Here is a 27,356-nt window from a genome sequence, read left to right as displayed (position 1 = left end):
AGCTTTAGAACAGTAGTGTGTGTGTGTGTCTGTGATGAGAGCACAGCTTTAGAACAGTAGTGTGTGTGTGTGACTATGATGAGAGCACAGCTTCAGAACAGTAGTGTGTGAGTGTGTGTGTGTGTGTGTGTGTGTGTGTGACTGTGATGAGAGCACAGCTTCAGCACAGTATTGTGTGTGTCTGTGTGTGTGTGTGACTGTGATGAGAGCACAACTTCAGAACAGTATTGTGTGTGTGTGTGACTATGTGATGAGAGCACAGCTTCAGAACAGTAGTGTGTGTGTGTGTGTGTGTGTGTGTGTGTGTGTGTGTGTGTGTGTGTGTGTGTGACTGTGATGAGAGCACAGCTTTAGAACAGTATTGTGTTTTTTCTCTTTTCTCAGGGTGCCTTCAAGGTGGAACCAGATCAAATGCAGGTGAGGTTGGTTTATTATTTACATCACTGTTTATTAGGGCTTCGTTATTAATTTATTATTTTTGCCATTGTATTGCTGTAAATTGTACCACTGTACTGCAGGCTGTATTTACCAGGATCACACATTAAACTTCATACTTCATAAAAACTTAATAAAAATCTGAGTCGCGTTTACAACTTAACTTGCGTTCCATCTTCAGTCAAATGAGCCATACAGGGAGAGCTTTTGTGATGTAAAGTGTGACGGGGTGGTTGCTGTGATGTAATTTCCTGTTCTGTGCCGACGGCAGATTGTCAACCCCCTTCTGATCCTGGCTATGGTGCCCTTAGTGGACAGCGTTGTCTATCCTCTCACCAAGAAGTGTGGCCTGAACTTCACGTGAGTAGTGGCAAGACACCGGCGGACGCACACGCTCCCGCACTATCCAGGGCTCACACACAAACCAGAAAAAATGTGTGTGTGTTCACTCTCTCAGGCCTTTGAGAAGGATGACCGTGGGAATGTTTATGGCAGGTTTAGCGTTTATCGCTGCAGCATTACTGCAGATTCAGATTGATGTAAGTACATACTCACACACACACACACACACGCACACACACACGAGGCGTGTCTTGTGTCTACATAAGTATTCACACTGTCAGAAGGTGTCAGAGGTCACTGCTGCGTGCTGTGGCTTCTAATATCCACTTCCTCTCTGGTCTCCTAGAAAACCCTCCCCACGTTCCCGTCCGCCTCTCAGTCTCAGGTGAAGTTCCTAAACCTGGAGAACAGCGTGTTACCTGTTACCGTGGACGGAGCAACGTACAGCATACAGCCTTTCCAGGCATGCCAAACCCTTTCATTCCCATCTGTTCCCATTCAAATGGAAGCGCCAGGCAGGTGTTGATTAAAGACTGCTGTTTTAAATACTGTTTAAAACGGAAGCGCCAGGCCAGGTGTTGATTAAAGACTGCTGTTTGTAAATGCTGTTGATTAAAGACTGCTCTCTGGCTCTTCCACTGTGTGTAGCAGTCGATGAGCTCGGTCAGGTAGGACGTCCGCTTAGCGTGACGCACAATTAGCTTGTGCTTTAACAACTCTTTGGCTGAGGGTCTCTGGGAGGGAGGGTGGGAGAGAGGGAGAGAGAGAGAGAGAGAGAGAGAGAGAGAGAGAGAGAGAGAGAGAGAGAGAGAGAGAGAGAGAGAGAGAGAGAGAGAGAGAGAGAGAGAGAGAGAGAGAGAGAGAGAGAGAGAGAGAGAGAGAGAGAGAGAGAGAGAGAGAGAAAATGGATAGTAATAGCAATTAAACTTTACAGTTTGTAAATACTGTTTAAAATGAAAGCGCCAGGCCAGGTATTGATTAAAGGTTGCTGTTTGTAAATACTGTTTAAAATGTAAGCACCAGGCCAGGTGTTGATTAAAGACTGCTGTTTGTAAATACTGTTTAAAATGGAAGCGCCAGGCCAAGTATTGATTAAAGACTACTGCTTTAAATACTATTGCAAACACAAGCACCAGGCCAGGTGTTGATTAAAGACTGCTGTTTTAAATACTGTTTGAAATGTAAGTGTCAGGCCAGGTGATGATTATAAATACTGTTTATGGGCACGTAAATTTTGTCCAGTGCACCTCCAGATAATCTTCAAATCATTTGCCAATACGTGACCAACCAACCAATCAAACAAAAACCTAAGTCAAATGTCTCTTGTCTTATCAGTCCACAGATGACTACTTGATGTTTAATGAGAACACGGTGACCATAGCTGTGGGGAGCAGACCTCCAGTCACGGAAACGTTACTCAAAGGGGAACGCCAAACCATCCTGCTCACCTCCACCGGAATCAAAGGGAGAGTGAGTCATTCCTGTTCTCCACTCAACAATGTCCTGAAGGGAATATTTCTGACCTTCCCCTTGAACAGAAACGTGCTGCTTACAAAAAGAAAAGCCAAAATCAGATGTATAGTGTGGTAGATGAACTGTAGGAGAACAGCGGTTGCACAGCGCTGGAATTATTATTATTATTATTATTATCATTAGTTGCTTGGAATGCAACTGCAAATGCAGCTGTGGCATGAGAACAGTTCTGTTAAACTGATCAAGTTTCTATAATCGTCATCATCCTTTGTTCTCAGAATCGAGACGTGAATGCCAAACCGGAACAAGGGAACAACGAAATCAGGTCTGTGCTGCTCACGTACTGACCAGTTAGCTCCCAGTCAGTGGGAGAGACACTGTTTGCTGGAATCTTTCATCTGGTTCCAGGCTGGTGAACGGCTTTGAAGCGGAGGTGAACATTACTGCAGGATCTAAAGACCTGGGCTTCATCCCCCAGTTTGGGTTCTCCAACTATACCCAGCTCCCGGAGGGCACGTAAGTGGGATGTCGCTCACTGTGTGCGACTGGGTTCCTGCATAAGAGCACAAAAAACCCACATAAAAAGAGTCCCACAAACGGTTAGCGGGTGTGTCTGCTCTCGGAGTGATGTCACCTCTCTGGGACGTGTTGCAGGTCGACGTTCCTCATTTCCAACAGGATGGGGCAGATTTGCGAGTACTCTCAGAGTCTGGGATTTGGTAGCTCCTACACACTCCTCATCCCCGGTGACTTCAGCTTCGGACCTGAGGTGGGTCACAGTCGCTCCGCAAGCGCCCAGAGAGAATGAGGCGTGGCGCTCCAGTCGAAACGTTTCTATGGTAACCATGGGGGCTGAAAGAGAGTGCACAAATGACCGTGTCGCATCTGCCGTCTGCAGTGTGCGAAAACCATCCGGCCAATAGAAGACATCAAGCCCAACACGGTGCACATGGCGTGGCAGATTCCCCAGTACTTCCTCATGACAACTGGAGAGGTGGTCTTCTCTGTCACTGGCCTGGAGTTCTCCTACTCACAGGTAGGGGGTGCTGTTTTGTCTGTTCTCCCTGCAGAACCCACCTCACTTCACTAGACAACTTTAAGACACGCTGAGTATCTGTCACCTTTCAGGCGCCCAGCAACATGAAGTCGGTCCTTCAAGCTGGCTGGTTGCTCACTGTTGCCGTGGGCAACATCATCGTACTGATCGTGGCTGAGGCCGGCCAGCTTCCAGACCAGGTACCTGAAACTGCACGTTAGCGCCCTCGGTGGTATCCTCGCTGCGTTTGCGCGACCTCAGCAACCGTTAACCCTTTGTTCTCCGCAGTGGGCCGAGTACGTGCTCTTCGCATCCCTCCTGATCTGCGTGTGCGTCATCTTCTCCATCATGGCTTACTTCTACACCTACATCGACCCGATGGAGATCGAGGCCCAGTTCGCCGAGGGCGGGCCCCAGGACAAAGAAGAGAAGAGCAAGAACCTAAGCATGACAGACGTCATCCCTGCCTCAGAAGACAAGAAGTCTGAGGTCAAGCAGTCCCGGATCTGAACGCCAAGCTGCCCCTCCCTCCTGCTGCGTAATAGTTTCTGCTGATCTGGGATCTGTTTTACTGTGTTCTTTGAGTGTAGGGATACTGTACTGAAAGACCTACCAATCAGGATCTTTCTTGGTTAAGGAGGCGTGGTTATTTGCCAAAAAGGGTGGAGCTCTGCGGAGAGTGAGCAATAACCTAGAGACAGCCAGGTCCTTAGTCAGTTCAGTACCCTGAACACCCTGTTTTAGTGGCCCAGTCTTACAGTCTGAGCTGTTCCTGGACCAGCATGGAAGGTCATGTTTTTGTCTAGTTTATGGGGTGTGTTATCATAGCGGGGGAGGCGTGGTTATGTAAATGAAAGCTGCTGGTATCTGTTGCGAGTGTTTGTCACGTCTCCTGTGCGTTAACGCCAGTGTATAATTGACGGAGAGTGTGTGTTAATGTGTGTGCTGGTGTTGATGGAGTGTGTTAATGCCAGTGTGTAGTTCTTGAGTGTGTTTATGTGTCATGTTTTAATTCTCTCCACATACAAAGGGCAAATAATTAAACATTTGTGTTTAATGCCTTCGAGCATAAAGCTGCATCTATTATATAGTATTAGTGCTTTGTATCTAAAAAGTGAATAAAGATGAGTAATAAAAAGGTTTTATATATATATATAAATCTGATCGAATGTAAAAATACTTCAATAAAGAACAGATCTTGAATGCTTTCATCCCAGGCTGTTGAAGCTTCTTTTTAAAATATTTAAAACAGCAACATAAAGTGAATAGTAACTTGGCATCTTTAGGATTAAGGCTTGAATTCCTTTGTTATTGTGAAACACATGAAAGAAACACAAAATGCAGCATTGCTTGGACAAAGAGCATTATTTATGATTAAAACCCTTTCATTTCATATTAAAATTAACAGTTCAACCCCAAAATGCACATTTGATAAAAAGGCAACGCGATATCAGTAATGGCCATTTGAGTGATTTGCTTTTTAAATTATGGTTTACCATCTTTTTAAATGTATTTTTTACTAACAATATCTACAGAAGCTTGTGGCCATCTGTGCACAGTGATTCATTGTTGCAAAAACCCCATAATCCAAAAACCCCATAATCCAAAAGGCATGTAAAACCAAGTCTATATACACGTGTACATGATGTCCCCACCAAGCCAGACCTGTCCTCCAGAACACCCCAACTACTGAACCCAGGTCACCCAAGGTCCTCCAGAACATGTCAACTACTGAACCCAGGTCACCCGAGACTTCAGCGAGACCACTGAATCTGCTTTTGCATGAAGGCTCAGACACCCCTCCCAAGCCTACCCTGCTCATTCATTCACTCTCACACACACACACACACACACACACCATTCAGAACCTGACATCCTTAGGGCTGCAGCATTAATTTCTCGGTGATGTTGTGGCATTCTTAGAAGCTTCTGGAAGTGGGTGGCCACACATTGGATGTACTAGTGAAGTCTAGTGCTCTACGCTTGGCTATGTGACTTGTGGCCACTCATCTGTAACCCAACCAGAGTGTGTGTGGTGGGGGTGGGGTCGTCCACACACACCCCCACACACACACACCCCCACACACACCCACCCTCTCTGTTGTGTCTGAAGAGCCCAGAGTTTAAATAATTTAAAAAAGCAGCAGCAGCCTGAGGGACAACCAGTCCTCCAGAGGAGACATCACAGAGTCTGCTGGTGCTGGGATTGGCTGAGCTGATTCCTGAGGGAGGGGCCACAACATGATGGACATATCAAGTGAACCAATCACTGATGAGAAGAGGAAGTCCTCGTTCTGGAGAACCTGTAGGAGAAAAAAAAAACGTTTAAGAATATTTCCAAGAACTCGGTTGCTCTGAAGCTCTCATGGCATCTGCGCTGATGACAGAATTCAGGATGTGGTTTGCCAAGGCATCCCATAATGGTACTGAAGAGTGGATGTACCGTTGCAGTCTCTGTATGAGCTGGGTCACCATGGCATCAGAGATCCCTGGATATGCCTCCTCAGCAAGGAAAATGGACTCCTCCAGCTCCTCCAACACACTGGGCTTTACTGGGGTCTCACTGCCCCTCTCCTTCAGCTGTAGGAACGAACACACACACACACATACACACACACAGGCAAATCATGCTTTGGCCCTTTACAAATGAACCTCAAGTTTCAGTCTGACGAAATGAAAAATTCCTTGCGCCAGATGAGGGAATTTATTAGCCTCTCTACCTTGCTGACCGACCCCAACCCTCTACCTCGCCGACCGACCCCAACCCCCTCTACCTCGCCGACCGACCCCAACCCCCTCTACCTCGCCGACCGACCCCAACCCCCTCTACCTCGCCGACCGAACCCAACCCTCTCTACCTCGCCAACCCTCTCTACCTCGCCGACCGACGCCAACCCTCTCTACCTCGCCGACCGACCCCAACCCTCTACCTCGCCGACCCCAACCCTCTCTACCTCGCCGACCCCAACCCTCTCTACCTCGCCGACCCCAACCCTCTCTACCTCCCCAACCCTCTCTACCTCCCCAACCCTCTCTACCTCGCCGACCGACCCCAACCCTCTCTACCTCGCCGACCGACCCCAACCCTCTCTACCTCGCCGACCAACCCCAACCCTCGTTACCTCGCCGACCCTAACCTCTATTCTGTATTTTTAGGATTACAGGAAATGAACCTCAAGTTTCAGTCTGACGAAATGAAAAATTCCTTGTGCCAGATGAGGGAATTTATTAGCCTCTCTACCTTGCTGACCGACCCCAACCCTCTACCTCGCCGACCGACCCCAACCCCCTCTACCTCGCCGACCGACCCCAACCCTCTCTACCTCGCCGACCGACCCCAACCCTCTCTACCTCGCCAACCGAACCCAACCCTCTCTACCTCGCCAACCCTCTCTACCTCGCCAACCCTCTCTACCTCGCCGACCGACCCCAAACCTCTACCTCGCCGACCGACCCCAACCCTCTCTACCTCGCCGACCCCAACCCTCTCTACCTCCCCAACCCTCTCTACCTCGCCGACTGACCCCAACCCTCTCTGCCTCGCCGACCAACCCCAACCCTCTCTACCTCCCCAACCCTCTCTACCTCGCCGACCGACCCCAACCCTCTCTACCTCGCCAACCGAACCCAACCCTCTCTACCTCGCCAACCCTCTCTACCTCGCCGACCGACCCCAAACCTCTACCTCGCCGACCGACCCCAACCCTCTCTACCTCGCTGACCCCAACCCTCTCTACCTCGCCGACCGACCCCAACCCTCTGCCTCGCCGACCGACCCCAACCCTCTCTGCCTCCCCAACCCTCTCTACCTCGCCGACCGACCCCAACCCTCTCTACCTCGCCGACCGACCCCAACCCTCTCTACCTCCCCAACCGACCCCAACCCTCTCTACCTCCCCAACCGACCCCAACCCTCTCTACCTCGCCGACCGACCCCAACCCTCTCTACCTCCCCAACCCCAACCCTCTCTACCTCCCCAACCCTCTCTACCTCGCCAACCGAACCCAACCCTCTCTACCTCGCCAACCCTCTCTACCTCGCCGACCGACCCCAAACCTCTACCTCGCCGACCGACCCCAACCCTCTCTACCCGCCGACCCCAACCCTCTCTACCTCCCCAACCCTCTCTACCTCGCCGACCAACCCCAACCCTCTACCTCGCCGACCGACCCCAACCCTCTCTGCCTCGCCGACCGACCCCAACCCTCTCTGCCTCGCCGACCGACCCCAACCCTCTCTACCTCGCCGACCGACCCCAACCCTCTCTACCTCCCCAACCCTCTCTACCTCGCCGACTGACCCCAACCCTCTCTACCTCGCCGACCGACCCCAACCCTCTCTACCTCGCCGACCGACCCCAACCCTCTCTACCTCGCCGACCGACCCCAACCCTCGTTACCTCACCGACCCTAACCTCTATTCTGTATTTTTAGGGTTACAGGAAGGATTACAGCAGGCAGTGGTAGCGCAGTGGTTAAGGTAATTGACTTGTAATCAGAAGGTCGCTGGTTCAAGTGCCACAACTGCCAAGTTGCCACTGTTGGGCCCCTGAGCAAGACCCTTAACCCTCAATTACTCAAGTTGTACTCAGTCATAATTGTAAGTCGCTTCAGATAAAAGTGTCAGCTAAATGCTGTAAATATGCAATATGTAAACATTCTGATAAATTAGGAGCATGACATTTAAACGTACCTCTGTGAAGACTGGAGTAATGATAGTGGACAGGCTCTGTGATAACAGTCTCTTAGGAGCGTCCTGTAGCAGCATACATACACATATACACACAGTGAAGCAACAGGAGCTACTGGGGAAAAACAATCCCATGAAGTGCGATGTCACCGTGAGCTCACCTGGTCTCCTGCCATACTGGCTCCATTCTGCAGCTTTTTGGGATCTTTCTCCCGAATAGTGAAGATCCAGTCATCACTGGAAAAGTCATTACCCCCCGAAGCCTGTCCATCTGGCTCCCTGCGAGAGCGAGAGAGAGAGAGAGAGAGAGAAACAAACAGAGTGTGTAGGGTAGGGAGATCAAAAGAATTCACTTTAAGTGCATTTCTGATAGAATATGAAATCGTCTTTGCAGGCTGCGTCAGAACCGCTGTGAGATTACAGTTCAGGGAAGATACGGACCAGTGTCTTGGAAAGAGACGGGGATAAGGGGGGTAAAGAATTTTTCAGCACAGCTTTTAAGGGTAGAGGAACACCAGAATCTTCCAGAAGGCAGGGAGCGACGAGCTGGAATTTTCTCCTGGAATTGTGAGCGTGAATGGAAGGAGGCTCTGGCTGCTGGAATGGGGATTGTCCGTGAGGGCGAGCGAGGAGGTGAGAGGTACACGTACGAGTCAGACTCGTCCGAGCTGGACTCCTCGCGGCTTCTCTGGCTCTTCCACTGCTTGTAGCGGTCGATGAGCTCGGTCAGGTAGGACGTCCGCTTAGCGTGACGCACAATTAGCTTGTGCTTTAACAACTCTTTGGCTGAGGGTCTCTGGGAGGGAGGGAGGGAGAGAGAGAGAGAGAGAGAGAGAGAGGGAAATGGAGAATGAGGGAGAGTTAGACACAGAGCGAGAAAAAAATGGATAAAAATGGCAATTATTATTTATTAGTTATTATTTTTCTTTTTGATCTTATTTATTATTGTAATTTTCTTTGGCGTTTTTATGCCCAGGCAGCCTGCACACTCACAAAGCTGGGCTCCTTGTTCAAGCAGGCCTCCACAAACTCTCGGAGCGGCTTGCTATAATTGCCCTCCAGTGTGGGGGGGTTGTTCTTCGGGATGAGGAACAGCACCTTCATGGGGTGCAGGTCCGAGTGGGGGGGCTCACCTTTGGCCAGCTCGATCGCCGTGATCCCTAGCGACCAGATGTCTGCCTGTGGGGGAGAGCACAGACCGGGGGTGGGGGTTGGAGAGACGGGTCCAGAAGCCCAGCGTGAGAGGATATCACAGCACCTCAGACACTTCCTATTTAGAATTTTAAATTAGAAATTTAGCTTTAGATTTTTAGATTTAGATTCAGAATTTAGAATCTTTGATTTAGCATGCTTGGCATTAAAACCAAAATATAGAGGAATTTTCCCATATTATTAAAGCAGACTTAATCTAGACAGAAATCTGTGTGTTAATTTGATTCTCCCTTAAAATGATCCATCATCTACAGTCTATTTACATCATGGATACTCTGTGATCACCAAGACCGGAGGGACCATAGAAAGGTATGTTGACCCCTGCTGACCTTGGAGTCGTAGGCCGACTGCTTGATGACCTCAGGGGCCATCCAGAAGGGCGTGCCCACAAACGTGTTCCGCTTGATCTGCGTATCTGTGAGCTGGCCGGCCACGCCAAAGTCTGCCAGCTTCACTTCACCCTGCTCGGAGAGCAGCACATTCGCCGCTGGGTGAAGCACGCGCACACACACACACACACACACAAACACATACGTTTAGCGTAGGCCTACTATTGTGTCAATTCAAATACCGACTTTGCATTGTGTCTTTTTTCGGGCAGCACAGCTTGGTGGTGAGAGTGTTTGTCTCTCAGCGCTAGGGTCTTGGGTTCGAGTCCCTCTCTGGATGGAGTTTCCATGTGCTCCGTGCGTCTGTGTGGGTTTCGGCACATGCTACACCAAGAACTGTGTTCAGCACATGGTACACCAGGGGCCCAGTCCCATGCTCAGATATAAGCCTAATTGTCTCTGCTCTCTAATTCTGAGTTCTCTGACATCGTTACCGTGGGCAGCCCTTCCTGCGGTGGAACGGGAGGCTGTACCTTTAATGTCTCTGTGAATTTTCTTCTCGGAATGCAAGTACTCAAGCCCCTTCAGGATCTCGCGCAGGATGGTGGCAATCTGCGTCTCGTCCAGGGCACCAGGCTCCAGCTGAACGAGACAGACACAGATGCGGCACTCAGCCTGGGGTCCAAACACCTGAACCCACAGAATCCCCCTGGTCTCCACCCCACTGTCTAAAAGGGTCTGCAGCCCAAGTACACAGATAACATCCCACGCACACTGGGTTAGGAGGGTGAGTTTTTATACGCCATAGAAGCTCTTTGTCTTATTTCAGTCCGTAAGCACCTGGAGCCGACCCACAACTCACCAAGTCCAGCGCAGAGCCTCCACCCAGATACTCCATGATGATCCACAACTTTGTGCCCTGAAGAGAGAGAGGGAGAGAAGGACAGAGAGCACAGGGGGGAGGGAGAGAGAGAGAGAGAGAGAGAGAGAGAGAGAGAGGGAGACGGCATCAGCTGAACAAACACTCCTCCTCACTCATAAAACACACACACACACACACACACAAATCCACAGACACACACACAGAAGCGCACACACGCGCAAATCGACACACACACAGAAGCGCACACACACACGCGCGCAAATCCACACACACACACACACACACACACACGTCTAATCCCTATCCCTCATTCCTGTGGGACTGGAGGCTGATCTGAGTGGGTGGGGAGTCCAAAAAAAGCATGGAAGCATGAGGTGGTCTGAACTGTGTTTACACCTAAACGCAGCACATTAAAATGCCCAATCCAGATCCCAAGCCAACGATCTCCTCCTCCAGCGGTTGATGTCGAGCCCTCCAACAGGCACAGGGCGTGGCTCCCAACCCCCTCAACACTACTGCTGTTCACCCTCCCCACTGACCCCACCATGACGGGAAGCGTCACCACCGGGTTCAGCCGTCCTCCCGGCGCAGACAAGGAGACCGAGCGGCGCAAATCAAAAGCCTGCAGGCTCTTGACTCTTCACCCCTCACACGTTTCAGCATGCAGACGGCCAGACTGCCAAGCAGGTCTGCCAAGCGCACGCTCATGCATTCAAACTGAACTACTGATATATATCAATATCACTAATCCCAGTATCGTTATAATGTTTACGAGGTGATGTATTGTGCAGCCCTAACCTCTCTCTTGGAGGGGTGGGGCCTCCTCCTTCCGCTAAAGCGGCTCGCACCTCCTAAAGGGAGGCCCGTGCCTCGCCTTCACACTCAGACCCATTCTCATGTCTTACGGAACTGCCAAAGACAGCGTCAGTCTGCTCTACTGGGCCAGAGAGTGTTTTGTTGTCTTGTTCCTTACTAGAGCAGCTCAGCTCCAGCACAGGGGTCGCGTACGTGCGGCGGGTTGCCATTAAACGGCTCGTCACGTACCGGGGAGGCCTCGGGACGGGTGCCAAATTCAATAACGCACATCTGTAAAAGACACCGTTGTGTGTGATGATTTACGAGAACGCAGGACCGTCCCACTTCACACTCCGCTCAACCAATCAGCCGAGCGCTGGGACATTACGCGTTGAATCGGGTGTTTCTGGAGCAAACTGTAAAAACACTGCGCTGGTGCAGCCCACTGGGAGTACGCCCGAGCGTGACTATCCGACCGGCCCCGCTCACTTTGAGGTAGGAGCCGTAGTACTTGGTGACGTGGGGGCTGTCGCACTGGCTCAGCACAGTGATCTCCTGTTGGATATCCTCAATCTCATCCTCCGCCTCCTCCAGGTCGATGATCTTGATGGCCACCACCTTCTGCGTGCGCCTGTCGATGCCTTTGAAGACCTCGCCAAACGAGCCCCTGCCAATCCGCTCCATCTTGTTGAACAGCTGCTCGGGGTCCGCCTTCAAGTTCTGGGACGATGGGAGAGAGAGAGAGCGAGAGAGAGAGCGAGAGAGAGAGAGAGAGAGAGAGAGAGATCAACGCCTCGCCGCTACAGACCTTCCGGACATTCCTGCCCTCGGCTGAGTCTGCGGAAACGGCCCCCCAGGACAGAGCTCACCACTGCCATTATGATCAATACAAAATTATGCTTACATGCTCAAAGAACTCAGATAAATCAATTATTTTTGTAGACAAGTCCTCAGACCTACTAATATTTAGAAATATCCCATTTGCCCCTATTTACATTTTTAAGAACTGTGTTAATATCAAATAAATATTATTTGAAGGGTAATGCGCACACTCCACTAACAGTAGACTTTGACTTGATTCAAATGTTTCCCCTTATGCTTTAACCCTGAACGACCTCAACTGAAAAACTCTTCCAGCTGTTTGTTATAATGTCAAAGGTGCTTTGTGAAGCAGTCTGAGGCTGAATTGCTCTAGAGAGTTCTGGGAAGCTCTTCTGAGCACTGAAAGAAAAAAAGAAGCTGCACTCAAACCAACTTTTGGACCCATACTGCCTGTCTACTGGTATCGTTGGTATTTCAGAGACGGGAAACCACTAGCACAGCTCTCTTCTTCCCGTTGGAGACATCTCAGCACACAAAAGAACCGTCAGAGACAAAAAGCAGCAACAATAATGGACGTTTAAAGTAATCGTGATCCGAAGAACGACAGCGCAGTTCATCTGCTCCGCTTAGCCTGGTCTCTTTGCTAATTTTCCATCTCATCCTCTGCCAAGGGAAGACAGAGGCACATCCAGAGATGGCCAAAGGTCACCAGGGCGACCCAGGATGTTCCTTCACCCCTGAGGTTTTCTCTAAGGAAACGGTCTAAGCATCTGAGGGATGCAACCGGGGCAAAGCCTAAGCACATGGTAGAACTTCAGCAGCTCACACCAGCAGCAGAGGATTCTGGGACGGGAAACACTCAGGGGTGGGGAAATAGCCCAGCAGCAGAGGATTCTGAGATGGCAAACACCCAGGGTTAGCAAATACCCCCAAAAAGGTGTGTCCCCCCTCCCCCAAACCCAAAACACCTATGAGGGAGATGCAGGGGGAGGGGTCTAATGGCCTGTGACTGACAGGGGTCTTCAAAAATGATCAGAACATTAGGTCATTTTTTTCTCATTGGGGGGCTGAGGTGTGATCTCTGTTCCTGGGGCTCTGACAGTAGTCCTTAGCAACAGTGCTCCATCACGGACAGCAGACCACGCCGTGGTCACCGTCACTGACCCTTCACCTTCAGATGTTGGAACCAGAGGAACTTCCCCAACTTCTCCTCTGAAACTACCTGCTGCAGGAGACCTCAAACATCCTAAAAAAACCAAAACAGGCTACATTTAATGAAATCTACAAGGTGTAGAGTTCACCTACAAGACACCTCTACCACATATCTGAACATAAACGAACACCTGTAGGTGACGTTGAGCAACACGGGTGCACCATGGCGACAAAGCTGAATCAGGTTAAAGGACGCTGAAAATTCTCTTTACTAGAATCCAAATAGCTCTGAGATGGAATGTACTTTGAAGGCGAGAATACTTCAGCCCTCAGAGGTTCTGTAGGCTTTGTCTAAAGCTAACGGCATATCTGCTATGTACACTTTAGGCTGAACAATACAACAATGAGAAACACGTCCATTAGGATAGACGATCATTCGTCACTAATGTGACTGGTGCTCAACTCGATACAAACGTACAAAGATACAAACGCATTTTGTATCCTGTTCTTTTTCTTAAGAACTCTTTTTTTTTTCTTTTTTTTTTTACAGAGTTCCTGTTATAGCACAGCAAGTAGCATGATGTCTTAAAGTGACCTGTAAGTGATGGAGAGAAACACAGACAAGGCTTTAGCCATGAGGCCGATTTCCAGTTTCTGTCTCGATCCATCATGCATGCACGCGCGCGCACACACAAAGTAGCCTCTCTTTACCACTCCCACACACATTCAGTTACGAGACCTTCCGTCCCCACACGGACAGGCGCACGAGCCAAGCCGTTCTCTCAGTTCATCTCTACCTGCCCTGTGGTTTCTGCCTTTGCAGGTGTTGAGTTACATGACGCAAGACTTGCCACACAGGCGATGGTGCAGTCAGGTGGAGGCATAGGCTGGGTTCTCTCCATTTTATGGTGCTGAGGGAGCCCGGCCTGCAGTGATCATGACCGGAGAGACAAACGGAAAGCCAAGGAGAAAAGCGAGAGAGCGAGAGAGAAAAAGAGCACTTCCTCTGCGACCAAGCAGGAAACGTGAGATTTTCACCATACCAGCGCACATGGTTTCAGAAGGTGTGAGCTCAGACTCAGAGAGGGAGCGGCCTTGTTGCGTTCCTACAAGGAACCTTCTCCAACGCCACCGCATTGAGCCAAAGGGCCAGCTCATGTCTGGACCCGTCGCAACCAGGCTTAGCGGCGTCGGACGCGCTACAGTTGCTCTGGTTACAAGTGCATGTGCACAACTACCCAGCTCTGACTACCATTATATACCATAAGAGCTTCTCTCTCCCTTTCATGGGCTGATCTGTGCTCATCCTACATCACTGTAGCCTTTCCTATTGTACACACACAAACACACAGTTCTGCTATTAGCAAACACATCTAATGGGCCTCTTTAAAGGTGCCCCTGCAGCAATGACTTCACTGTCTGTATAGCGGACCGCTGGTGTCCGCAGTACTGGTGTGTGCTAGGCTGACCCAGGTTGTTAAACTGGACAGCACGTGCACTACCAACCAACTCCTAAAGGCGAAGTGGACATTTTCATCTGAATAAAACACTGACGCTTAGAAATGGAAGTTGATGTGCGACACGTTCGGTTCCTTAAGAGACTTTTAAAGGGTGTGAGAGCGCGCGTGCGGTACCTGCATCCCCGGCAGACCCCCCTGCACCGGCGAGTGCGCCATGACGTCACGTACACCTCACGCGTGTTACGAACTTCGCGACGTCGCCCTCCTGCACCGCGGTTTGATCCCGTGATGATTACGAAGCCGCGATGATGATGATGATGATGATGATGATGATAATAATGATAATGATAATGATGAAGTCGCAATGATGACGAAAACAACATCCACGGAGAAACTGCAGGTCCCGCGGACGAAGAAAGAAAGACGACTCGCGCAGAACACGCACGTCTCCTCCTGCGGTCCGGTCCCGCGCGCCCCACCGCGAGCTTTTTACGCAGCCACGAGCCAACGATCAGACATCCGCTCGGCTCGGGGGGGGGGAGGGAGAAAAATGACAAAGTTTCTATACAAAGATGAAGATGAAGATGAAGGTAAGTGATGTGTCCGGGGACGCGACAGTTACTGTCGTCGTTTTCTCCTCTCACGGATCCTTTTCGACTCGGCGCGCGCCGGTCTGCCTGCTGGCCGCGCGGCCTACGGACTGTGCGGTAACCGCGACGATGGCGCGCGGAGCCAAAGACGTCGCTCGCATCCGGTGGCTAAAGAAACGGCGTCGACATCGTCCACTTCCTCATATCCTTCACTACGCTAAACGCCCAGCTCGCGCCATCTTGTCGACGCTGTCACTGTGACGTCAGGGCGGAGCCGGATGCGCCAAGACACGCCCCTGCGCGCGGGAACCTTCCGGAATTACATTATTGTTGTTCTTGTTGTTGTTATTATTATTATTATTATTATTATTATTATTATTATTATTATTATGCAGCTGCGCTATTTTATACCTGCGCCTAATGTTCCTTCCTAAAATGATTATTTTACCGACTTCGACTTTTTCCCTCAGTTCCTTTTTATTTTGAAGACACCGTTGTCAGCGAAAGATTTTAATCTTTTCAGATGTAAGATTTTTGGTCGTTTTTAGCGCTGAGGTTTTGCTGCAGTGACTCAACCCTAGACACTCCAGCGACGCCCAGCGTGCGCAGGTGAACTGTTATCTGCCCAACACGCTCGCTTTTCCAAACACTAGATGGCGAAAGTCCTCTACATTTCACGTCCAGGTCGTGTGGTCTTATCACGTACCGTAACGGTAAGCTTAATTCTAAGCAGATCTTAACCTTAATATCTGATAAGTAAGGCCAGAATTAATATTCAGTTTACAGGGTCCTCCCTGACCACTAAGAAGAGTGAAGGTTTATTAGGCGCTATTAAATTAGTGTATGAAATTATGTAGGAAAATAATAAATAATAATTACGTATTTAATTAGTGTATGAAGTGTGATCAAATGCAGCAAGCACCATCTCATGTTTGTGTAAGAAAGACTCAAATGGTGTTTGAATGAGATTTTACCAATAAATGCCAGGTTTTTGTTTCAAAAATTCATAAAGAGTTGATAAGGGATAGCTGTCTAGTTTTGTAATGGGATTGTAATCGTAACCTCAAAGGCCAGAATGTCTCTAATCAGTTTGTTTATGAAACCAACAAAGTTGCAGATTCTGTTTCTGTAGATTTTTATGTTGCTCTAACCGGATAAATGCGACCCAGGCTTCTCCAACACGTAGGCTGGTCCAGGAGCTGAATTCCTGCTTATCTGTTCTGTCTCTGTTTACTGGAATGCTCCGTTTGCCTCCGAAGACATCAGACATGGTCTGCAGCCACGCCGTGTGGCGAGAATGAAACGGTCCTAATCCTCAAACCCCCTCGAATTCCTCCAGAGGGTCTCTTCATCTTAAATCTGCTCAATCTTCTTCAAACAGGCTTTTGGACTCCCCTCTCAACCCCCCGTGAAAAACAGGGCGGATATTTAGCGAAGGATGGGAGATCGAGCTATGCTTCAAGTGCACCACACCTAGAACCCTAAACAGCTCTTGCACACACACACGCGCACACACACTTACATACACTAAAGCCAAGTCCAGACCTGTAAAAAGACACCTTTACTGAGCCATGATAACATATAACGTTTTTCTCATGTCTGGATGACATGTCAATCATGGTCTGTGATTACTCATTTATTTCTCTGAGTCTCTCTCTCGCTCTTTCTCAATTTCTCACTCTTCTTTTTCTTCTGTCTCTCTCTCTCTCTCTTTCATTCATATAAATGCACACACAGACAAAAACCAACTAAGGAAGAGAGAGATCCACTACATAATAATATAACATTTGAAATGAAAGGATTTCCTGTTACTGGCTCCCCCTTGGATGCTGATGGTTACAGCAGAACAATGAACAGCTGTCTTTAAGAGAGGTTGATGACCAAAGGACAAAAAAAAAATTGAAGTAAATAAAAGATTAGAAGTGCAGAATATTCCTTTGCATTATCAAGTTTCTACTCTCTCTTCTCATCTGTTCTTTTCTCATGTCAGGAGTCAGAATCACAGGTCACCACAGTAGGCCATCACGTGCTTGTCAGCAGTTTACAGTATGAGTCCGACAGCGCAGCAGTGTATTCACACAAGCCAGAATGGTCGTGCAAGTGCACTGCAGAAGATGTGGGTTTTATTTTCAGGGCCCACTGGGAGTGGAGTAGCTAAACACACACTAAGCCCAGGAACATCAGGAGAAAAAATTTACTGAGGAAGACTTCTCAAGACCAAGTGTTCTGCCTGAAAGGAAGTGGTGGGTTACATACGGTAGCATTCACTGCGGCCATGAAATGTTGCCCTTATGAAATATTAAAACTGCTGAGATAAATTATGCATGGAGCATTAGAGCTCTTTAAGAAAACTTTATGCTTTATGCCTTCCATTTTAAAGCTCAGCTGGAGGTGGAGTTGTTCCCCCTCAGTGTGTGTGCCTGTGCCTTCTGCTCTGTACACATCACACAGTATGAATATTACAGTTTACTTAGCAGTGTTTTGCTCTTTGATGCGAATAGATAAAAGTTTGAGCCTGCATGTGTGTTTGTTTGTGTGTGTGTGATGTACATATTTTGTGTGTATGTGAGTGGGCATATTTGTGATGGCCAAGTATGTTTTTGTGTGCATTTGTGATATGCATGTGTGTCTTTGTGTATGTGTGCATGTTTGTGATGGGCATGTCTATAAGACTGGTGATGTGCATGTGTGCAATAGTGTGTATACATGTGCGTTTGTGTGTACATATTTGTGACGTGTGTGATAGTGTGTACGTGTGTGTATGTGTGCATATTTGTGATGTGCATGTGTGCAATAGTGTGTGTATGTGTGCGATAGTGTGCGTATGTGTGTGTGTACATATTTGTGTGTGTGTGTGTGTTTTTCAGTGTTTGCGATAACATCCTGCCCTGCATGGCTGTGTTAACCAGCGTGCTGGTGTAATTAAAAATAATGCCTGCTAGCGGAACCAGTGGCAGGCCTTGGAGCACCTTAATTAGCTGCTGTACGGAAGGCACAAGCAACATACAAAATAAGAGGTGATGAATGAGCCGCAATGGTCGGAAATACAAAGAACTTCAGGAGTAAACCACCCTCTCTGGCAGCCCACAGAGGCATGAAGTGGTACCCGAGTACCTGAGTAGCGCAGGTGAACTATAGAATATAAAATAAGTCATCAATAATAAGCTATGGCTTGACATGTCTAAAACTCTGGGAGGTTGTGTGAAGGCACTGGTTCTTTCCTGAGCCTGGAGCTGTGGTATTATCTCGTGGCGAAGGCATTCCGAAAGGTCAACATTAGGTCCGCCCTCCTCCTGCATCATCAGTCACGGCCCGCGCACCACAGTTGAATTGAGCTCGCGCAGCAGTTAAATCTAAAACTACAGAAGGTGCTGGTATGGGTGCTCTTCCAACCCTGCAGGTCGAGGTGTGCCTGCTGGGTACTGTAGTTCACTGTATTTACCAATTATTCTGTAGCCTAATGGTTATTGAATAAATGTATAGGTCATACACATCTGCTTTGAACAAGCAGTGAGCTTTTCTTTTAATGTTCCACGGGATTTAGAAGGTGATAGCAGATAAAAGTGATAAAGGTTCAGTTATTATCTGGCATTCATCTGCCATTCTCTCGGTGAGATAACAGGCCAGGCTAGACATTTTGTTCCCTGTTTCCAATTTTAAAGGAAAAACGTTGCTTTTGTCTCGATCTTGTCTCCTGTATCTCAGTGAGAATTGATAACCATTTATCACTCGTGGCATTTTTACGACGATCCTTTAGATGCAAATTAATATATTTGATCAACTCTCCGCTCAAAATGGATGACGATGTCATTTTACTATTAAGCCTCATCCGGTGTATTCACACGTGCCTTTAATTAATCTAATCCATCGTCTTCTATTAATCTTCGCAAACGTTCAGTAATAAATCACTTCCGAATGAGAGCGGAATCGCCGCGCCCGCAGTGCCCCACGTGCATTTCATAAGAATGACGGAAGTGCATAAAAATGTTGAAGCGCGAGTCCAGCCTTGCCTGGTTTCAAAGGCCTCGCAAGCCGATTACCAGACGATGTCACGTGCATTATAATGCTTCATAGCCGTTCAAGCATTCTCTCTCTCTCTGTCTCTCTGTCTCCACTGCTCGCGCATGTGCCCTGGTGGGCAGCACTCGACCAGCCTGCCGGACCGGGAGCACGCGCCCTCTGGCATACTGATGGTGAGAAGCAGCGGGTGCGCCGGTAAACACCGGGCTGTATTCCCACTGGGTGCCCACTTATTGGCTGCACGGTGAGAGATTGTGTTTGCTCTGGTTCTGCGAGACCGGCCATCGCAATGAGTCACGATGAATCAGTGAGGTGGGGTGATGCATAACGCGCGCGCGGCCGTGCTGGCAATGCCAAGCTGCTTCTGGCGTGCTGTATTTGCGAACGCTTCGCAAGCTTCTGGGGATCTTTTACTTCTCTTTCCTTTCTTTTCTCGTCTGTTTAAGCTTTCTGCCTGATTCTGCAAACTGCTGTGAAGTCATGATGCAGTTTTTTAAAATGTCTTGATTGCTTTACTTCTTTAACCTCAACAAATTAACAAATTAATAAACACATGGCAGAGACGCTCCATAGAACTCCGAATGTCTTTCTCTTTCTGAAGCTTATTAAAGAGAGAATGTATTTTCCCCCAGAAAAGTCAAATCTCTTTTTAATGGCTAAACGTGAAGGTGGCTTCATGCAAAAGGATTCTCTGGAATACTCTCACCCCCGAATCAAATAATCAATACACCTGGAAGAGCCGGGGGTGAGGAGATAGAGAGAGTGAGAGAGGAATCATGAAAGCGAGGGATCGAGATTTGTCTGCAAAGGAGGGAGAGCGTCTAATCTCTTTATGCACTAGTCCTTATCTACAGCCTGCGCTGGAGCTGGTGCCGTCCACCGTCCATGCTGCCAACCCCGCCGGGTGACCGCACGAAGAAAGAGGTTATGTTTGCGGACAATGAACTAAAGTGACGGCCCAGGCCGGCACAGCATCCTGACCACAACTTCTTATTTGCCAAGGAAGGTACTGTGAAGGAAACAGTATGGCATCTTTTAAGTCTCACGTCGTTAATGGTGTAATTAAGGTAATTAGTAGCACCCTCTGGCGGAAGTTAATTGAATAGGGAGATGGCTTATGAACCGAATAGGTTTCCTGCCCAGAGCGAAGTGTGTGGCGGGCCGGCACAGTGGAGGAGGTGTGTGGAGGAGGTGCTCCCTGATGCCTGATGCCTGAGGCCTGAGTCACCGCCAGCGGAGTGGCTGCTTTAGAAACCACGTCAAAAACTCACACTTGTACAAAACCAATACTTGCGTGTGTGTGTGGCGAACGGAATGGCGTGCGTACACCGCCTGTGATAACGGCATCGCCAAGTCAGCCGGGCCAAACCTCGGGAAAGGATACGGGGGGCCGGGCACGAGCCCGCGTTGCGTCACGCCAGGGGGCCTGCCGCCTCCACGTGAGAGTCCAATGTAGTAGAAGATTGTGGCTGCGTGTAGGTCGCCGGGGGAGGTGCGGGTCCAGCTTTGGGCGGGTGCTGGAAGGAGAGCGCAGTGCTGTGAGTTCGTTTATATCCCAGCGGGCTGCAGCAGCTTGCTCTTGGCTAATGCTCTGCCCAAGCGAAGCCCCTCCAGCGCACACAGCAGCTCCCGTCGGGCTTGGAGTTGCAGGACGTCAAGGCATCACGATTTCACAGCAGCTGAAATGTCCTGCCCGGCCATCCCCCGCTGTCATCTGGAGGCCTCGTCTTGGGTGTCAGTTTCCGGAGCTCCGGACGGAGACGGCGGCGTGTGTGAGGGGAGGTCGAACCGTCTGGGCTACACATCATCTTGATTTACGCTAGTGAGGATTTGTCAGAACCAGCTCTCCTGCACCCTCTCCGTCCCACGTGGACGTTATGGAGCTTATTGGGAGTCCCTGCCTGACCTGAATCAGGATGGACATGAAAGGCACAGGAGGACACTCTCAGTTTTGAGACTGCAGAGGGCAGAGAACATCAGCATGGCTGGTCAGACCAAACTGAGGACAGCTGTGTCTGTGTAGCTGGACACACCTGTCCAAACGGATGACAGGTGTATCTGTGTAGCTGGACACACCTGTCCAAACGGATGACAGGTGTATCTGTGTAGCTGGACACACCTGTCCAAACGGATGACACACCTGTCCAAACTGAGGACAGGTGTATCTGTGTAGCTGGACACACCTGTCCAAACGGATGACAGGTGTATCTGTGTAGCTGGACACACCTGTCCAAACGGATGACACACCTGTCCAAACGGATGACAGGTGTATCTGTGTAGCTGGACACACCTGTCCAAACGGATGACACACCTGTCCAAACTGAGGACAGGTGTATCTGTGTAGCTGGACACACCTGTCCAAACGGATGACACACCTGTCCAAACACCTTTCCAATCTGTGTAGCATGCCACACCTCTCCAAATGGAGGACAGGTGTGTCTGTGTAGCTGGACACACCTGTCCAAACTGAGGATAGGTGTATCTGTGTAGCTGGACACACCTGTCCAAACGGATGACACACCTGTCCAAACTGAGGACAGGTGTATCTGTGTAGCTGGACACACCTGTCCAAACGGATGACACACCTGTCCAAACGGATGACAGGTGTATCTGTGTAGCTGGACACACCTGTCCAAACGGATGACACACCTGTCCAAACTGAGGACAGGTGTATCTGTGTAGCTGGACACACCTGTCCAAACGGATGACACACCTGTCCAAACACCTTTCCAATCTGTGTAGCATGCCACACCTCTCCAAATGGAGGACAGGTGTGTCTGTGTAGCTGGACACACCTGTCCAAACGGATGACAGGTGTATCTGTGTAGCTGGACACACCTGTCCAAACGGATGACACACCTGTCCAAACTCAGGACAGGTATATCTGTGTAGCATGACACACCTGTCCAAACCCCAGGGTTTGTCCTCTCCACGTGTTGGTCTACCCTGAAACATCGGGACGCTCTCTAGTCGTCTGCCTCTCTGTCTCAGGGGTCAATTGTTTATTTATGGCTGGCAGACAGTCTTATTAACAAAGATGACCTTATTATAAAACGTGACCACTTAAATTCCACTCACATTTCAAAGCTTCATTCCCCACCATTTAATTTCTTGGAGAGTAATTAACAGCATCCACTCGGCCATATTTCATCTGTATGTATCCATGGTAATAGCACATTCTCCGTCCGCCTCCTCCCTGCATGAATTATGGGATGGATATTTGTGTGTGGCAGAGGCCAATTCATTTAGCCAGTGAAAGGACCATTAACTGCCCCTGCAGTCACAGATGGTGGCAAATGGGTGGGTTTAGGCTGGTGTTAGATTCATCATGTCAGTCAAGTTATAGGCTAATAGGAGAGGAGGTGGGTGGGTCCTCTTAAACACCCATCCAATAATAACATAAAGGCTGAGTGGAAAGGCGGGGAAATATGAGAGCAGAGCAAGAATGAGGATTCTCTCTCTCTCTCTCACACACACACACACACACACACACACACACACACACACACACACACACACACACACTCCCTCCCCTAAAGGGCTGCGCTCAAAATAATCCAATAAACAAAATCAGTCCAGTGAGGCACTGAGGAAAGTCTTTAGTAATGCACACACACACACACACACACACACACACACACACACACACAAACAGCAAAAGTATAGGTTCTAATGGTGATTTCTTTTTTTTACTGATGTTTTATGTCTCTTTGGAACTTGTTGGCCTCTTTAATGATTGTTTTCTTATGATATCATAGCTATATCATAATCTCTGAATTGCCCAAACATGTTGAACCAAGAGGTTAAATATTTCATCTGAATGCTGACACCAGCTTTCACATATCTGCCCCAAGGGGATTGGTCAGTTCTGTTCTATTAAAAAACACTGCAGCAGGTTTTAGAATGAACCACCCTGATATTTGCACATTCAAAATTAATGACCTGTGTGGATTCACGGCAGCCTACCAGCATGCAGTACTACCAGGCTGCTTGGTCATCTTCATGGCCAGTACACCAATATGCCAATAAATACAGTCAATCTCGTCTATAGTAACCATTATGTCTACTAGCACAAGAAACATGTCTTAGTGAGAGAAGCCCAATGCCCAAAAGTAAATACAGTTTATATGCTTATTATTATACAATTACTGTAAACAAAGTATTAATGAACCGTCTCCGGCACAAAAACATATCGATACAGTAGCCGATCATTTTGGCAGAATGTGTAAATGGGTGGGGAAACTGGAATGTGCTTCCTTCTGAAATAACAGCACCAGCCTGTACTGTTCAATCTTTCCAGACATTTGAATTAAAGGTCATATGCAAATGAGTGTCTATGAGGGCTTGGCTTCCAGAAGCATTGTGGGAAATCGAGGGTCTGAGATACTTTAATGACGCAATGTAAGGATGGTTGCTTTGTCATTTTCATCTTGTTTGTCCAGTGTATGTCACATTATGCAGTTTTCCATATGTTAATTAAATACTATTAAAATGCAGTCATTTGAAAATAATAATTTCTTTAATCAACAGTTAGCACTTCCAGGTAAGTGACTTCCAGGAAATTCCTTATCAAGAGCAATTCCTGGAGTGATATCATGAAACTGACCTATTAACAATATTGTTATACATCATAATGTATAATATTTAGAATGTCAGACCATTCCATTGTGTGTGTGTGTGTGGTGTGCACTAACTTCCACTGGACACTGTTCCATTCTAGTGGTTCACAGTATACGTATGTCCACTGACACTACACACTGGACACTGACGCTTCATTTCTAACGTATGTCCACTGACACTGGACACTTACCCGTCATTTCTAACGTATGTCCACTGACACTACACACTGGACACTGACGCGTCATTTCTGACATATGTCCACTACACACTGGACACTGACGTGTCATTTCTAATGTATGTCCACTGACGCGTCATTTCTAAGATATGTCCACTACACACTGCACACTGATGCGTCATTTCTAACATATGTCCACTACACACTGGACACTGACGTGTCATTTCTAACGTTTGTCCACTGACGAGTCATTTCTAACGTATGTCTACTACACACTGGACACTGATGTATCATTTCTAACTTATGTCTACTGGACACTGATGCGTCATTTCTAATGTATGTCCACTACACACTGGACACTGACGCGTCATTTCTAACGTATGTCCACTGACACTACACACTGGACACTGACGCATCATTTCTAACGTATGTCCACTGACGCGTCATTTCTAACATATGTGCACTACACACTGGACACTGACGTGTCATTTCTAACGTATGTCCACTGACACTACACACTGGACACTGACGCATCATTTCTAACCCAGCACGTCATGCCTTTTTTTCTTGGATATTTCTTATTTTATTATTTTATTAGGCCCTAATGCAAAAACCTCTCTATATTTTCAAAAGGATTGGAAGGTTTTTTAAAGTCTAAAATTGGTCCTGTCTTGATGTTTCTTTCCTATACTCATATTTGTCAAACTTTTGAGAGTAACGCTGCTCTGGAGTTTTTATGTCTTTTTCCGTCTTCGAATGCTTGTAATGAAAAGGAGGTGTCGCAGAATCCTCCTCTGTGACATTTACTGCACAGTGGCCCGCGCTGACCACACTCACTGTGTATCTCTTAAGAAATCTGATTTATGGTCTAACGGTCTGCCTAACCTGTCTCTTTGATTGCACCACCTAGATGAAAGTCAAAAATCGTTCCCAGATCAGAAGACCCACCAATTCAGTCGTGAATAAATTAATGGACACCGGATTATTAAGGCAGCAGTATGCGAGGTCGGTGTGCAAGGATCCACCGCAGTAAATGGCACGTCCCGTTAGTCCAGCTCAGGGAGACCACCCAGAGCAGCTGCCATGCAGCCCACATAGGCTCCTGCGCATGTTGTTTAAATGTGCACTCTGTCACTTGAATTAACAGAGACGCTTTAATTTAACTGCTTGTGAGGTATCCGCACATGCGTGTGCACACACATACACGCACACACACACACACACACACACTCTTCCTGAGAAAGCCCTGTAAACTCTTTCCCCACGCCGAGTCCCGCGAGACTCTTCTTCCACCAGTCCTTCAGCCTCATAATTATAATGAATTTGACATTTCTCAGATAATATTGATCGCTTTATTTTTGCATCGCACCGTCGGTGACAGTCTAAAGCGTTGAGGAACAGGGCGTGTATTGATCTGGGCCGCATTAATCCCACACGTGGATGTGATCGTTTTTATAAGGCCCTTTTCCTGAGCATTAATCAATATTTCATATTCCCAGCGATGGAGGGGGAGATGTGTCACATACATGGATGGAGTACTGACACCTGCAAGAGAGAGAGAGAGAGAGAGAGAGAGAGACAGAGAAAGAGAGAGAGAGGGAGAAAGAGAGAAATGGAGAAAGAGAAAGAAAGAGAGAGAGAGAGAGAGAGAGAGAGAGACAGAGAAAGAGAGAGAGAGGGAGAAAGAGAGAAATGGAGAAAGAGAAAGAGAGAGAGAGAGAGAGAGAGAGAGAGAGAGAGAGAGAGAGAGAGAGAGAGAGAGAGAGAGATTGTGCTAACTTGTTTTGTAAGGGCCATTATGAACGACCACTCCATTTGATTTCAGACATTTTCTATCCTGACCTTATCAGATATAATAGTTCCACTGATGAAAAGGTCCTTTTGTTGCAAATAGAGACTATTAAACGATGAATGCAGAATAAAAATACGAATGTATTGATTTTTTTTTGTTTTTATAACTAAATCACCTGTATGTATATTGTAAATGTCCAGTTGGCAAAATCAAATCACGCTGCAATTGTAGTTCGGAAGAATTATCATGATTTATTTAGCAAACCCTAATTCTATTACATTCTTTGATCCGCTGTTTCGCAATCAGATCAAAATTTCAGGGAAACGACCAAGTATAATACCTCTCCTGACTAAGCGCCTGTTTTCCGCCGTTGCCATGTACAGTTGTGCTCCAGACTCCCTGCATTAGGTGACGATTTTCACCGCCAAAATGATGCTTACTCCCTTCGTTTCCCTTATACCGGCCTTGAGTCAACGTCCGTCCATATGGACGTCTTCTTCTGTCTGTGATCTTTGCGGGGAGCAAGTCCCGAACCGCACTGTGCTCTCTCACCCAGGCGTTTTGCCGCCAGTTTGGGTGCGCGGACCCCACCGTGCAGCGAGGCTTTAGACATGATGTAGGCATTACCGTGGGGTCGCGCCAGCAGGTTCATCGCGGCGTCTAGCTGTGTGTGTGTGTGTGTGTGTGTGTGTGTGTGTGTGTGTGTGTGTGTGTGTGTCTGTTCACCATCACCTTTTTTTTCTCTTTTTTTTTTTGCGGTCTGCGGCTTCCAAGCCGTGTTTTGTTATTTCAGCTGTTCGGTAACAAGCCTGGAACATGCGGTGACCTTTTTAAAAGTGCAGCCTGCAGTTTGAGAGGCTGTTTCGTGGCTTTGCTCTACGCTGCATCCTCGAGACTTATCGCTGTTGTAGTCTGCCCCGTAATCAATATTATTTACTATTAGCCCACTTTTAATAAAGAATACAGGCGCTGTGCTAAAAGTGTTGGGGCACTACAAAAGAAAAACACCATAATAAAAAAGCGATAACAATAACAATTCTCTGCTATGCTAATTTATTTTTACCCGCACAAATGCTTCACATCAAACAAATGACATTTTAAAATAAGAGGGTAAACCTGATAGCCAGCATGCTCAAATAACCCGTAGTAATTATAAGACAGAGTAGTTAAATAATTATGACTTAATACAGCCGCTCCGCCTAGAAATTATTTTCTTCATGCTACGATTCTTAGTATTCAGAGTTAAAGGCAAAGCATGTACAACTATTTTGCATGTTTCCCAATTTAGTTTCTTTTTGCCGTCGTGTTTATTAAGCAGAAACACGTTTGAGCAAATTCATTTTAAATGTATTATTAACGGGTATTATAAAGGAATGTCTAACCTGTTAATCTTGAAGATTACTGGCCGAAATCTGAAACAAGAATCTGAAAAACTTGATAATACTAAAATCTGAATTATTTCGCACGATCTTCCTCACAAAAATTAAATGTTTATTTAAAAAAACACTATTTTTCCTTTTAGAGCGCAAA

At 47.9% G+C, this 27,356-nt stretch overlaps 2 protein-coding genes across 2 annotated transcripts in view; one reads left to right on the top strand and one right to left on the bottom strand.

Annotated features, from left to right (window-relative positions):
- Window positions 1-4,362, top strand: part of slc15a1b (solute carrier family 15 member 1b) — a 12,865-nt gene extending 8,503 nt beyond the window's left edge. The window contains exons 14-24 of the mRNA XM_035526777.1: window positions 385-417; window positions 707-795; window positions 893-974; window positions 1,124-1,240; window positions 2,113-2,247; window positions 2,529-2,575; window positions 2,659-2,766; window positions 2,905-3,019; window positions 3,149-3,286; window positions 3,379-3,486; window positions 3,575-4,362. Of these exons, the coding sequence (XP_035382670.1) occupies window positions 385-417; window positions 707-795; window positions 893-974; window positions 1,124-1,240; window positions 2,113-2,247; window positions 2,529-2,575; window positions 2,659-2,766; window positions 2,905-3,019; window positions 3,149-3,286; window positions 3,379-3,486; window positions 3,575-3,796 (1,194 nt within the window). The 3' untranslated portion in view covers window positions 3,797-4,362. The remainder of the gene's footprint in view (window positions 1-384; window positions 418-706; window positions 796-892; window positions 975-1,123; window positions 1,241-2,112; window positions 2,248-2,528; window positions 2,576-2,658; window positions 2,767-2,904; window positions 3,020-3,148; window positions 3,287-3,378; window positions 3,487-3,574) is intronic.
- Window positions 4,363-4,632: 270 nt separating this feature from the next.
- stk24b (serine/threonine kinase 24b (STE20 homolog, yeast)) lies at window positions 4,633-15,499 on the bottom strand. Its single transcript, XM_027018454.2, has 11 exons — window positions 14,804-15,499; window positions 11,685-11,915; window positions 10,380-10,436; window positions 10,051-10,159; window positions 9,518-9,675; window positions 8,970-9,155; window positions 8,627-8,772; window positions 8,138-8,255; window positions 7,980-8,042; window positions 5,730-5,866; window positions 4,633-5,589 (listed from the first exon to the last, which is right to left on the bottom strand). Exons 1-11 carry the CDS (start codon window positions 14,843-14,845, stop codon window positions 5,553-5,555), a joined length of 1,284 nt encoding a protein of 427 aa, XP_026874255.2. The 5' UTR covers window positions 14,846-15,499; the 3' UTR covers window positions 4,633-5,552.
- Between the last annotated feature and the right edge of the window lie 11,857 nt (window positions 15,500-27,356).

This window comes from Electrophorus electricus, chromosome 1 (genome assembly GCF_013358815.1).
Source record: "Electrophorus electricus isolate fEleEle1 chromosome 1, fEleEle1.pri, whole genome shotgun sequence".
NCBI lineage: Eukaryota > Metazoa > Chordata > Actinopteri > Gymnotiformes > Gymnotidae > Electrophorus > Electrophorus electricus.
This window is presented reverse-complemented; position numbering and strand designations above follow the sequence as displayed.